The sequence below is a fragment of the Cydia splendana genome, chromosome 14 (assembly GCF_910591565.1).
Source record: "Cydia splendana chromosome 14, ilCydSple1.2, whole genome shotgun sequence".
In the NCBI taxonomy this organism is placed as follows: Eukaryota; Metazoa; Arthropoda; class Insecta; order Lepidoptera; family Tortricidae; genus Cydia; species Cydia splendana.
Window position 1 is genome coordinate 9,854,326 of NC_085973.1, and position 14,419 is coordinate 9,868,744.

A 14,419-nucleotide genomic window follows, 5' to 3' on the forward strand; every position below is an offset into this window, starting at 1 on the left:
CATTGGTTGTATCCACATGAAGGCCCTAAGGCTAGGCAGCAGTTGTTGTTAATCTTCTCTGTATCGTTCCAATTTTAGTATATGTACTGCCGAAGCAAGTACACTTACTATACACTCTAATTTGTATATATACTAACCGCACTTCGAAACTTCGTAAGCGAGATTCATGTTTTTTGAGATTTAAATTGAGAAAATGTTGGTAAAATACAATTTTTTAAATTTATGTATAAATTTTATAGTTATAGCTATTAGATTTATAAGTTACTTTAAAAAAATATTATGATTATATCCGGAATAATCGAGAAAATAACTATAACTTCGATATTTGGAGACAGTAACGCCATCTAGTGACGCCACAAGCAAACTCAACTGGTATTGTTGGGCATCAGTACCACAGCCAATGTTGGTAAATGCGATATTTGTGCTCACTGGGCCAACGAATGTTATCGTTGTTTAGCCACCGGTACCAAAATACACAAAGGCCCATTGCTGGGCATCAGTGCCACAGTCAATGTTGGTAAATGCGATATTTGTCATCATTGGGCCATCGGATGATATCGTTGATTAGCCAACGTTACCAAAATACACAAATGCCCGTTGTTGGGCATCAATGCTACAGTCAATGTTGGTAAATGCGATATTTGTCGTCATTGGGCCATCGGATGATATCGTTGATTAGCCAACGTTACCAAAATAAACAAAGGCCCGTTGTTGGGCATCAATGCTACAGCCAATGTTGGTAAATGTGATATTTGTCGTCATTGGGCCATCGGATGATATCGTTGATTAGCCAACGTTACCAAAATAAACAAAGGCCCATTGTTGGGCATCAGTGCCACAGCCAATGTTGGTAAATGCGATTTTTGTCATCATTGGGCCATCGGATGATATCGTTGATTAGCCAACGTTACCAAAATACACAAAGGCCCATTGTTGGGCATCAATGCTACAGCCAATGTTGGTAAATGCGATATTTGTCGTCATTGGGCCATCGGATGATATCGTCGATTAGCCAACGTTACCAAAATAAACAAAGGCCCATTGTTGGGTATCAGTGCCACAGCTAATGTTGGTAAATGCGATATTTGTCATCATTGGGCCATCGGATGATATCCTTGACTAGCCAACGTTACCAAAATACACAAAGGCCCATTGTTGGGCATCCGTGCCACAGCCAATGTTGGTAAATGCGGTATTCGTCACCATTGGGCCAACGAATGTTATCGTTGTTTAGCGAACGGTAGCAAAATACACAAAGGCCCATTGTTGGGCATCACTGCCACTGCCAATGTTGGTAAATGCGATATATGTCATCATTGGGCCAACGAATATTATCGTTGTTTAGCCAACGGTACCAAAATACACAAAGGCCCATTGTTGGGCATCTGTGCCACAGCGAATGTTGGTAAATGCGATGGTGGGCCAATACAAAATTAATGTTGGCTACGGAACGAACCTCATCCCAACGTTTTCCCTACCGTTGGCACCGTGGGCCCCAACGAAAATGCTACTAGGGGGTAGACCTTAAGTATTTGTAATAAGGTTGCTATTTACCAGTATGGACGATAGTACGATACGAGGTACGAGTATATATCGTCAGGTGACAGGCAAAACTCACTAATTACTAAAAAAATATTATACAAAAATCAACCTTATTTCGGTATTAATATGGTTCACTATGGCTATTAACTTGTGGTAGTAATTAGTGAGTTTTGCTTGTCACCTGACGATATATGATATGTCAGGCATGCCATTCCCTGCTAGGGAAATATTTATTAGATATCTTCAACTGTTTATATTTTGTTTAACATGCTAATGTTTAAAAAATGGTTGTAGAGTGTATTCAGGTAATTTCGTAGGTCGGATAATTCCGAAAATCAACCAAAATTTCATCATAATAGGACTCTCCCTTTTCGGAATCATCCGACGGCTTTCGACATTCGGAATTACCCGAATACACCTTACCTACATAATTAAGTTGGAATTTGGAATTAATTGACGGATTTAATTTTCCTGTTTTGATAGCAATTAATATATAATTAGCGTTATAATTGGAATATATAGTTGGTTGACATAACTGGTGACCGAAGAGCTGGCGAATACCTCGCAGAACGCATTCAGCATTGCGATACAGCGAGGAAATGCCGCCAGCATTCTCGGTACAATGCCTCAAGGGCCTATTTTAGATTTAAGCTACTTATTAATTTCGTTTAATAGTACCTCTGTATATATCTTGTATGTAAATAAATGAGCTTAAAATATATATAATTTAATTTCTTACCTATCCACAGCAGGTAGACGGACTGCAGCCAATGGCGCTGGTAGATGAAGCCGAAGATCAGGCAGATCACGTGCACCTTAATCATCACCAGGCTCCACACGAAGAAGTGGCGCAGGTAGTCTGGCTTCCTCTGAAAACATCAACATTATAGGTAGGTCATGTATGGATAATTAGCTTCCTTCACTTCAATAAATCATGAGAATGTAGTTGATAACAAAAACCGGACAAGTGCGAGTCGGACCGTATCGCCCACCGAGGGTTCCGTACTTTTTAGTATTTGTTGTTATAGCGGCAACAGAAATACATCATCTGTGAAAATTTCAACTGTCCAGCTATCACGGTTCTTGAGATACAGCCTGGTGACGACAGACGAACAGATGGACAGTGGAGTCTTAGTAATAGGGTCCCGTTTTTACCCTTTAGGTACGGAACCCTAAAAGGTTACGGTTTCTGACCTTGAAGTTATGTGGTCGGATAGAAACAATTTTTTAAAACTCTAGCCGTTGGATCGATGAAACAAAACACGCAATCTGTCCAATTCCCCTAAGCGCAAGCAGTAGAAGATTACAACTATAAGATTTCAGCATTTGCTGAGAATAGAAAATCTATGTAAGCTATAAAGAGTCCCTATAGTTGATTAGGGAACCTTAACAAAATAATCAAAGGTCTGGTTTTCCCATCAACTTATCAAGTAACGGAGTTTTTACATGCATTTCCCGTAATAACCACTTATCAACGGGCTTGCATCCGTGCGGATTAGGTATCATCAGATATTTGCCACCGACTTTCGTTTTTTTTTTTGTAAATAACGATAAATGCTTAACCGCCCGCGTGGGTCAAGCTCGCAGAGTGACATTGACAACCGGCATCATGGGCGGAACAGCAATATTGGGAAGGTGCGAAGTCGGTAGAGGGGGAAGTGGCGCTGATCGTCACAAACACAGGTAATCTTATGGAATGTCCGACATTAGCACTAGCGGCAGCCGCTTGAACTAATTTTACTCCATAAGATTTAACGTAGAAAGTCCGACAAAATGAGGGCAGCACCAGTCGTGCACATAGCGAATACCTAATTAATAATTATGCGCGTGCAACAGAGATAGCAAGAGGCGGGTTAATGTACGAAAATCTATATGGAAAGCGTCTCTGCTTTAGAGTGTTCAGGTATTCCTAAATACTCTTAATTACCTAAACAGGTCTCCTCAGGACACAACCGGGAAGGCAATATGCTAAGGTGTTTAGAGATCTTACCCCTATAATAATGGAATAATATTATATTTACCTTATGAGCACCAATCAACAACATGACACTTAACACGACGTAAACCACGTTAATGATGATGTTTAGAGTAATGACCATGTAGGTCCGAGCAACGATGATGTTGGGACTGATTTCTATAGCCATGCTGGCCATGATGTTGATGTTATAGCTAGGGTTGCCAGATGGTCGGGATTTGGCGGGATTCTCCCGATTTTTAGCATGTGTTCCCGATTCCCGACAAAGTGAAAATTGTCCCGAAAAACAGCTTCACGTTATAAACCAATAATTTCAAGTTCCGAACTGTCGTCGAGCGAGCGAGTGACCCACGACGAGCGTAGTCCCAATAATGTAAAATATCGTTGTTTTTACCCGACTACGGCAACGCAAAAAGAGGGTTATGATTTTGACCGGTATGTTTGTGGGTATGTATGTATGTATGTATGTTCATCTGTTCCCTCATAACTTCTAAAGTACTCATTGAAATTTGACAAACGACATGTCATTCGAATCGTCTTGATCGTCCGCTGGTTATAGGCTATATGACGTCACAAAAAAATGAACACGGCGCCCTCTAGAGGTCATAAAGTCACGAACCAAAAAAATAAAAATAAGTAATGATGACGTGTTGTATATCATTTGAAAGAGCTCAATTAGCACATTTCAAATATATACATATTGTTAGCTTTTGCACCCGGCTTTGCTTGCATGCACCCGATAAAACATTAATTTATCTGGTAGGTAATTCGAACTACGAATCTACAATCGCTCTGGATTCTGTCTATCCGCGTGTTACGCGACTACGGCGATACAAGAAGGATTTTTCAAAAGAAATTTGTTTGGCCGCTATAAACATGGTGTTTTTTAATGACCTGCAATAGTTTATAACGTGAATAGGTATAGAAGCCCAGATCAGCCAATTTTTTTTCGAGATCGGGTTGGTCCCATGGTAAAAGAGGTTGTCGGGCGTAGCCCGATATATGCGACGCTCTGCGTGCATTTTTGTACTGAGGACGCCCTCGCAAAAGTAATATAAAGTGACTTCAAATATTATTGTAAGTAACGAAATCCTGACCCCAAAATTAATTAAATAAAAATAAGTTCAAAAACTAAAACCCGGCTACTGCAAATAGCGCTCTAAAAAGTATGAAACAAGATAGAATTCTTATCTGAAATTATCATATAGGAAAATTATAAGAGTTATCATTTTTTTATATATTTACAGAGATTCAGAGGATAGCCGTGGTCGTATGCCACTTTACCTTAAAGTTTATAATCGTGGCATACGTCCACGGCGATCCTTTGAATATCTCTGGGTTTTAGTTTTTGAACTTATTTTTTTAATACAATTACTTTAATTTGAATGGTTTTTTTTCCCGACTAAGTCCCAATATCCCGAAAATTTGATATTTTTTCCCGATAATAGCGCCTTTCGATCTGGCAACCCTAGTTATAGCCTATAGTCATCAGAAATACGAACTGAAACAATTTAAAGCCAATCAAAGTGGTGGTAGTAGGTATTCCGCCTAATAACAGTTCATGATTTTTTAAATAATTCTAAATATATACTTACTTAAATTTTGCTCGTGTAAAAATTTTGGCGTTCATTAGGGTACGTATGTACGTACTATAGTGCTTGTAAACCAAGAAAACCCGAGAAAACGATTACCTACTTACAGATTTCCAGAATGATCCCTAGATCACTTTCGCCTTTGTAAATCGGTTTATTTTGAAAATCATCAAAATTGCAGTCGCAGTAAATCTTAGATACATATGTATTTCAACATTTTGCTGTCCCTTTATTTAAGTAATAAATATCTAAGTAGTTAGACTGTATTCTCCGAAGTACTTATGGGATAATACTGTATAGTAGCGATTAGTATTTGGGCTGAAATTCTGCAGTGCGCTATAATACAGGTCTATATATATCTATACAAATAAATTAGCACTAAACTTACAATAGACCAATAGCCAACAATAGCCACTCCGATCCTCAGAGGAATGCAAAAACAACACTTCTGAAACACAGGCAATTTGTTTAGAATTCCCATTTTTTCCAAACGTAGGTACTTCTGTCACAAAATCTGCTTCAAGCGCACAAGTTGCACGTTTCACTGCAGTCTGATTCTGATACTATTGTTTGCTTACTAATTCTTTCATCGCACCAATCTTAGGGTAAAATGCATATTAGTGGGACTTACATAAATTATTATAAAAAAATATTTGAATTTCTGGACTAAAGTATGTAGTAGTACCACCTATTACCACTTTCTGAATTATTTTAACTGGGGATAGCCCCATATACAGGGGATTTTATCTAAATAAGACAATGAGAGAAAATGAGAAATTAGAATACCTAATACGCTTTTATTTTAAAACGATATGCTGAGAGCGTAACTTCTATTGTATGGCGACGGCAAGCTGAATGTGACTCTTAACATTACTTAAGTACAGAAATTTCAGTAAAGATGACTTTATTATGACAATTCTTAAACAGCGGCTCTTTTAATGACATATGTCCCTTACCTATACATAGTTTAAGTAACCAATTTAAGTAATTAGAAGACTTTCTATGTTAGCGTAGCGACAAGTACCTACCTGACATTATGACTTTCATAAGTCATGTGGTGTTTTGACTTGGCATACACTACGGGCGGTCACCGACACATGCAAATTGTAAGAAATGGTAACATAGTATAATATTTATATGGGTATGCCCTATAGATGCTTTAAATGAATTTTCAACCTCGATCATAGAAGACTTTGCTTTCTAGGTACTGTCCTACATTTTAAACACACGTTTATCATAAATATCACAATTCATAAGAAATAAAGTATAGGTACGTCCATCACAGGTAAACTTACCCTGCGATCAATCAAGCTTTAAAAGCTTTTACAATTGCAACTGATTGGTTATCAAAAGCTGTATCATTGGGCTGTGATAATCCAACTTATTTTTAGTTTCATGCATTCAGGACGAGGCGTTACTTCACAATATTTTGCCAGTATGCTTTCCTCGTACATGAAGGTATGAGGTACAGTAGCCATCAGATATCGCTGCTTATCATGAATAGTGGCACAACTCAAAGTGAAATGCTATTGTATTTAATATTCTATCTTTTACTAGCAAGATTTAAAATCGAACGGCATTTCATTTTGTTTTATACCACTATTCATGATAAGCGTCGATATATCGGAGCGGCCAAGGTGTTCACGATATCTGAACACGCACTCTAACGCAACCTAACGCCCTGACAATAGAGGCGTGTTCTGATACCATAGACTAGGAATCCTCTAGACCGAGTTTAGAGCAATTATTTCATGCAACCGATATTGCCAAAAATGCGGGGGTGCGCGGGACGAGGTGAGCGAAATCCCGTACCGTGATTGGTCCGTTCAAATACACGGACGACGCACAAAGACACTTTCGACTCGAACATGGAGTAAAATTATGTAAGTATGCGTGGCAGAGGGGGTAGCGCGACTATGCTAAGTCTGGAGGATGTTATGTCTGTGTCTGATACATATATATGAACGCCTTAGCCGTATGTGATGGCGACTGTACCTACACCAAAGAAAACTCGGTTCTTCTACTTCCCCCATTTCATACTTTTATAAGTCTGAATGGGTTCAACGTTGCGTCCATATTCGCTAGTCCCATAGGCAAAACTGCAAGTTCATTTAAACCAAAGAAAAAATAAAAATAACCATGGATTGTCTGTGGTGCAGGTACCTTACATTAATTACATAAACTAAAAGTATAGAACCGTAGACAGAGGCTATATACACATACAACAACACTTAAATATAAAAGTATGAACAGGAATTTGAGTGTAGGTATTTACAGTAGAAATGATAAGATTATTTTTATACAGGATGGCCAAAAAATAAGTGCATTCCCGTTGCCAGGGAGGTTTTGGGATTACACTGAGTAACTTTTACTATGGAACCAACTCAGAAATCGCCAAAAAAAAATTTGGATGTTTCATACATTTTGGCTGGACCATTTTCTATGGGAGGGTACTTTTTTTTTGCGATTTCGGGGTTGGTCCCACAGTAAAAGTTGCTCAGTATAAACCCAAAACCTCCCTGGCAACGGGAATGTACTTATTTTTTGGCTAGCCTGTATGTCATTTGACATTAGTCACTGATGGTTGTTATCGATTTGACTCGATAACTCACAAGGATTAGGTTTGGTTTCACACCATTTATATGAGAAAAGAGATACTGAATTAGTCAGATCATTGGTCGGTCACTATCACCCGGCATTTTTATCGCTGATAAGAGATAAGCTTAGCTAGTTGCCGCAACGACCAAACATAAGAACGCGATGCAATCACGCCTCACAAACGAACAAAACTAATATTTTTCGGTCTAATAGTCTGTTAATTTATATCCAACTTTGTCGATTGTGTGTTTTTGTGATCAAAATGGGTTACACTCTGCCTGTGTTGGAGAAATGTTGTTGTTGTTTTAGTGTAAGAGTCGGTGCTTTGATCATCGGCTATTTGTCTATGGTGAGTTAAGCCTCAAGCCGATGTTTACTTCTCAGTAATATTTTGATACGTCTAGCCCTCTTATACTTACTTTACTCATTGCGTCTAGCGCTTTTCTAACTATTTAGTTATTTTTAACCCTTTTTGTCGCATCCCATTGATTGCTTTACCTCTATCAAAATCTGATAAAAGCCCCGGTCGTCGTTTTAAGATTGGATCAATGTCATGTCTCATGGAGCGAGCGAGGACGTAATTTTCTCCCCCTGACTAATCTCGATTCAGAAACCGGACTTAGAGTAAACTGACATAATGACATGATAATTGTTAGAAGGGGGGCCAACTATCAGTCCAGCTGACTGTTCTTATTCTAATTTTTTCAGTTCAACTCCTTAATGTCAATTGCTACGGTCGCCACCAGCATCGCATGGCTCGCTAAGTTCGTGCAGTCAGAGAAGCACAATCCCAACCCTCAGCACCCCCCAGAGCAGCTGGCGGCAGGGGCCTTGGGTATCTACATCACCAGTGGGATCTACCTGGTCTTGTACTTGTATTACTTCGTCATCAGCTTACTGGTCATCGTCGGCGTGCATAGGGTTAGTATAATTTGACGAACCCGCCGAGCGGGCGCTTCGATTCGGCATGTGGACCTATGATTTGGTCTCAGTATTATGAATATAACAAAGTGACACCTACGCATAGGTATATTAGGTATATAAGCAAACTGTTTTTTCTGCGATGACTCGGTCGGTTTTGAAATTCACAAGTAAGTACATACAGCAACACTATTAACTGTGCATCGATGGACCTTAAATATGCCCTTTGTACCTAATAAAGTTTACCGATGGACAGGCGATGCTACTACTACTAGTAGTAGTATTTAAACTTTAAATGTGGTGATGTGAATTACATACTTTAAATTTTAAAGTATGTAATTCACATCACTTTAAATTTTAAAGTATGTAATTCACATCACCACTCGCACGAATGTGTAACTGCGGAGCAACAACATCAACAACGACTTGTTCAGGTTCAGTGCACTTAATCGAAATTGAAGACTCATTTGTTTTTTGTTATTTTTTTTTTCAGAATAAACCCCATCTGATGACGTACTACGTGAACACAGTATTGTTCATGTTGGTTGTGGTGGCCGCGCTCATTGTCGTAACTGTCGTCTTCATGGGCGTCATCGCTGCGATACCGTTACTCTTCTCTAGTGGTAAGAAAACAAATACTTATTACAAAGTTTTATCTCAAGTCCAATCCACCGATCCACTACCAATGCACGCACGGGGTTACATATCAGAATACCGAAAATCGACTTACCTAATGTGGAATCACCTATGCTCGTTTCACCTATTTTTTTAAATACCTAATGATCAATTAACCTAAGCTCATTACACCTAATGAACGAATTACCTATGCACGTTTCACCTACAATTTGTTTACCTAAGCTCAGAATACCTATGGTCGATTTACCTAAAGTTGAAACACCTAATACTCGAAATACCTAAAGCTAATATACCTAATACACGAAACACCTAACGTTGATATACCTAATGCAAGAAATACCTAAACTCGGTATACCTAATGATCGAATTACCTAAAGTTAACATACCTACTGCACGAATTACCTAAAGTCGGTATACCTAATGATTGAATTACCTAAAGTTAACATACCTAATGAAAGAAATAACTAAATTCGATACACCTAATGCACGAAATACCTGAAGTCGATGCACTTAATGAACAAAATACCTAAAATCGAAAATATAATTATTGTTTAGTAGAATATTATTAGGACAATACAACATTTGGTATACATTTTTAGCCAAATCATTCAATTGGCTTACTATTTTTTATTATAATATAAGGTCTAGTCATTTGACAGAGTCGAGATAGGTGCGACGACGAGTAAAGCGAGGAGGAGCGTGTTAGGTTAACTGCGACCAAACAGTGCCAAAAGCGACTTTTATTTCATCGTCATGATGTTACCTTACAAAAATTAAGTTTTTGATAAGATAAGATAACTCATTTTGTATTGGACTTACGAAATCATTCTACTTCCTAAAAAGTAGCATTTCAAAAAGTTTATTTTTAAGTTGTTATCCAAACAAACAGTTTCTACTGTAAGATTGGGAAATCATACGATTTATTGGGTGGAGTTGCCACTTGATCATTCGGGTAAATTATATGAATTTTGTGCTAGGTATATAGACTTTAGGTATTCCGTGCATTAGGCATATCGACATTAGGTAATTCGTTCAGAAGGTATATCAACTTTAGGTATTTCGTGCGATAGGTTTAACAGTTTTAGGTATTTCGTCCATTAGGTAAATCAAGTTTAGGTACATCGTTCATTAGGTATATCAGCTTAAGGTGTATCGTCCATTAGGTATATCAGCTATAGGTGATTCGTGCATTAGGTATAATAGCTTTAGGTGAAACGTGCAGTAGGTAAAACGTGTATTAGGTATATCGTGCATTAGGTGTTTCGTCCATTAGGTTATTTAAGCTTAGGTATTATAAACTTAGGTCAGTCAATGTTTAGGTAAAATGATCGATAGGTAATTTAGAAATAGGTGAAACGAGCATAGGTGATGCAACATTAGGTAAATCGATTTTCGGTATTCCGATATGTAACCACGCACGGTTCGAAAAAATAGAAAACAGTAGGTAAAAATAGTATTCATAAAGTAAAGTAAAAGTAAAAAGTATTTATTTTCAAGAATAGAGTATATTCCTACTAGTCAAATCAGTTACTTTTTTAGAACTGTCAAAACGATTTCCTAATATGGAATTTATATGAAACACTAGCTTTTGCCCGCGGCTTCGCACGCGCAGTAGAGTTTTTTTAATAATCTAAATCTATGTACTTTAATGGTTTTAGGTATTTTGAATGTAAACAAACCGTTTAAGATGATAATTATTTTAAAAACGATGTTTGTGTACTGTTCAATTATTAGAAGGTATTTGTAATCTTATAATTTTGTAGCTCAAAAAATTTACTTTAAGGGATTGAATTCTCAAAAGTCTGGATCACGTGTGGCTGTAAATCAGCGTGTATGTTACAACCGTCTATGCTATCTTCGTAATTAGCATTCCCCACCAGGGGCCATAGTTCACGTCGGCTACGTTATATTTTAATTTTGATCCCATTTTTGTAATTTTTGTAATTAGCGTCCCACAAAACCATGGAAATGATACCCATATTTATATTTTGAAATTTCAACCCCATTGCACCCCCACCAGGGGATGATTGTTCACTTCGGCTACGTTAATTTTAATTTTGATGCCATTTTTGTTATTAGCGTCTCAAAATACAATGAAAACGATACCCATATTGATATTTTGAGATATCAACCCTATTGGGGACTTTTCCCCCTCTTAGGGGTTCAATTTTCAAAAAACCTGAAACACGTGTTTACTCATTTATCTTTAGGAATACTCCTGTGAAATTTGGAATAAAATAGTCTAACTAATCCCACAAAACCATGGAAATGATACCCATATTGATATTTTGAAATTTCAACCCCATTGCACCCCCACCAGGGGATGATTGTTCACTTCGGCTACGTTAATTTTAATTTTGATGCCATTTTTGTTATTAGCGTCTCAAAATACTATGAAAACGATACCCATATTGATATTTTGAGATATCAACATTATCAACCCTATTAGGGACTTTTCCCCCTCTTAGGGGTTCAATTTTCAAAAAACCTGAATCACGTGTTTACTTATTTATCTTTAGGAATACTCCTGTGAAATTTGGAATAAAATAGTCTAACTTATCTTGTTTCCCCATACAAACTTTGGACCCCCATTTCACTCCTTTAGGGGATGAATATTGAAAAATCCTTTCTTAGTGGACACCTAGACCTTATAAGGAATCTAGTTGCCAAATTTGGACTTTCTACTCCCAGCGGTTTGGGCTGTGCGTTGATTTAAGTCAGTCAGTCAGTCAGTCAGGTCTTTCACGTTTATATATTTAGATTATATATTTAAGAGAAGGTATTTGTAATCTTATACTTTTGTAGCTCAAAAAATTTACTTTAAGGGATTGCATTCTCAAAAGTCTGGATCACGTGTGGCTGTAAATCAGCGTGTATGTTACAACCGTCTACGCTATCTTCGTAATTAGCATCCCACCAGGTGCCATAGTTCACGTCTGCTACGTTATATTTTAATTTTGATCCCATTTTTGTAATTTTTGTAATTAGCGTCCCACAAAACCATGGAAATGATACCCATATTTATATTTTGAAATTTCAACCCCATTGCACCCCCACCAGGGGATGATTGTTCACTTCGGCTACGTTAATTTTAATTTTGATGCCATTTTTGTTATTAGCGTCTCAAAATACTATGAAAACGATACCCATATTGATATTTTGAGATATCAACATTATCAACCCTATTGGGGACTTTTCCCCCTCTTAGGGGTTCAATTTTCAAAAAACCTGAATCACGTGTTTACTTATTTATCTTTAGGAATACTCCTGTGAAATTTGGAATAAAATAGTCTAACTTATCTTGTTTCCCCATACAAACTTTGGACCCCCATTTCACTCCTTTAAGGGATGAATATTGAAAAATCCTTTCTTAGTGGACACCTAGACCTTATAAGGAATCTAGTTGCCAAATTTGGACTTTCTACTCCCAGCGGCTTGGGCTGTGCATTGATTTAAGTCAGTCAGTCAGTCAGGTCTTTCACGTTTATATATTTAGATTACATCGTGACGTCACGGTCAACTCACTTACTTTTTATACTTCTACTTATTCGATTTATTATTTTTATTAAATAGAACTTGTGTTTAAAAATAACTCCTATCTGTATTTTTCTAATAATTATCTGGTGCTTTATTTCATGCATGGTGTAAAATAATTTATTTTAATACCCTATAGGTCGACGATCGATCTTTTAGATTCAGGCAACATCAACCGTGGCATCATTTATAACCTTTCAAAAATTGCGCCCTTAATTATTATTACTCGATATATAAAATGGTTGTGTTCTATGATATCGTATGCCATGCTCAATGCTACCTCTGTCGTAGCAAGTTTTCGCCTTTCCATTCAGCAGGTTATGAGCCCGGCACGCTTCAATCAACTGTGCAACTCTGAAACGCATACAAAACAGTAGATTGAGATTTCTTTTTGTGACAAAATTCATAACTGACAAAAGACTCGCGTTGTACCTAGGTATTGAAAAGCAAATGAAGTTTAACCCAGACGCTTTCCGCCTTCGAACTTAGGTACATAATATAAGATCATCTCATATAAATTAAATGTATACCTACTCGTACTTATGTTAATCGGGTTAAACCATTGAGGATAATTTTATATATTTGTTTTCAGTAATTGTGTTCTACTGCCTCCTAGTGGTCCGGAGCGCATATCTCGAGATGGTGGAACAGAACCGACCGAAAGTGTACGAAATGCATACCATGACTACTCAACAAGCACCGCTTATGGCGTAGCTCATGGGAGTTAGTTAGAGTTAGTCATGGTCAAGGGAGAAGATTGTATTTCATTCAGCCGACTCTGGCGTATCCCGCATGATCTGATAGGTATTAAGCCCGCTCCACACTCGTGCGCGAATCGCGGCACGAAGCCGCGAATGCGAGTGTGGAGGGGGCTTTAAGCAATGGAGTCTCTATCACGGAGTGAATGAGGATAAAATAAAACCCACACGACTCTCTTGGAACCAGAAATTTAGTGTATGTATTATGTTTCTTTGGATTTGGTATATCTAAAGACATGTATTTTTAAATCAGCGGATTGCACCGCATCTGCGTTAAGCTTTAGGCGTTCATCCCAATGGGGTTGGCAACTGTCAAAGGTTTGCATAGAAGGCGCCATCACAGCTTGCCCCTTCATCCGGGTATAAAATTCCATTAAAAAACAAAACTTTGACACAATTCTAGGCATTGACAGGGCAAGCTATGCTGGCGCCATCTGCTAAATACTTCGACCGGCCAACCCCATTCGGATACTGTTTCTGGCTTCTGGTTTTTTTCTCTATTCATCTGGTATTTCTGTACAAAAAAGAGGTGCCATGGATGATATTCTTAAGCATTTGAATTTATTCCGTGACCCTAGAAGTTGGTTCCTTAATTTAGATAGGTAGGTACTATCGTGTGGGTTGTGGGATACGCCCGGAATACGGGTGGAGTGTCAGCACGTCAGCATCTTTATGTATCGGGTTGCTTTAAGTACCTGCATGTATCAGCCTACTATAGTCTGGCAAGCCAACTTTGTCAATGAGACAGAAGATGGCGCGAATTCAAAATTTGTATGGGAAATCAATCCTTCGCGCCTAGATTTTTCAAATTTGCCGCCCTTTTCTACTGACAAAGGTGGCTTGACAGAGTAAACCATAATTTT

At 37.9% G+C, this 14,419-nt stretch overlaps 1 protein-coding gene across 1 annotated transcript; it reads left to right on the forward strand.

Annotated features, from left to right (window-relative positions):
* Positions 1-7,908: 7,908 nt before the first annotated feature.
* On the forward strand, positions 7,909-13,539 carry LOC134796787 (uncharacterized). The gene is made up of 4 exons (XM_063769007.1): positions 7,909-8,056; positions 8,416-8,628; positions 9,122-9,251; positions 13,391-13,539. The coding sequence occupies exons 1-4, from the start codon at positions 7,970-7,972 to the stop codon at positions 13,510-13,512; spliced, it is 552 nt and encodes a 183-aa protein (XP_063625077.1). The 5' UTR covers positions 7,909-7,969; the 3' UTR covers positions 13,513-13,539.
* Positions 13,540-14,419: the final 880 nt, after the last annotated feature.

Coding starts and splice junctions, on each gene's coding strand:
- LOC134796787 (XM_063769007.1), top strand. CDS start 7,970: ATGGGTTACACTCTGCCTGTGTTGGAGAAATGTTGTTGTTGTTTTAGT. Junction 8,057..8,415: donor TCATCGGCTATTTGTCTATG/GTGAGTTAAGCC, acceptor TAATTTTTTCAG/TTCAACTCCTTAATGTCAAT. Junction 8,629..9,121: donor TCATCGTCGGCGTGCATAGG/GTTAGTATAATT, acceptor TTTTTTTTTCAG/AATAAACCCCATCTGATGAC.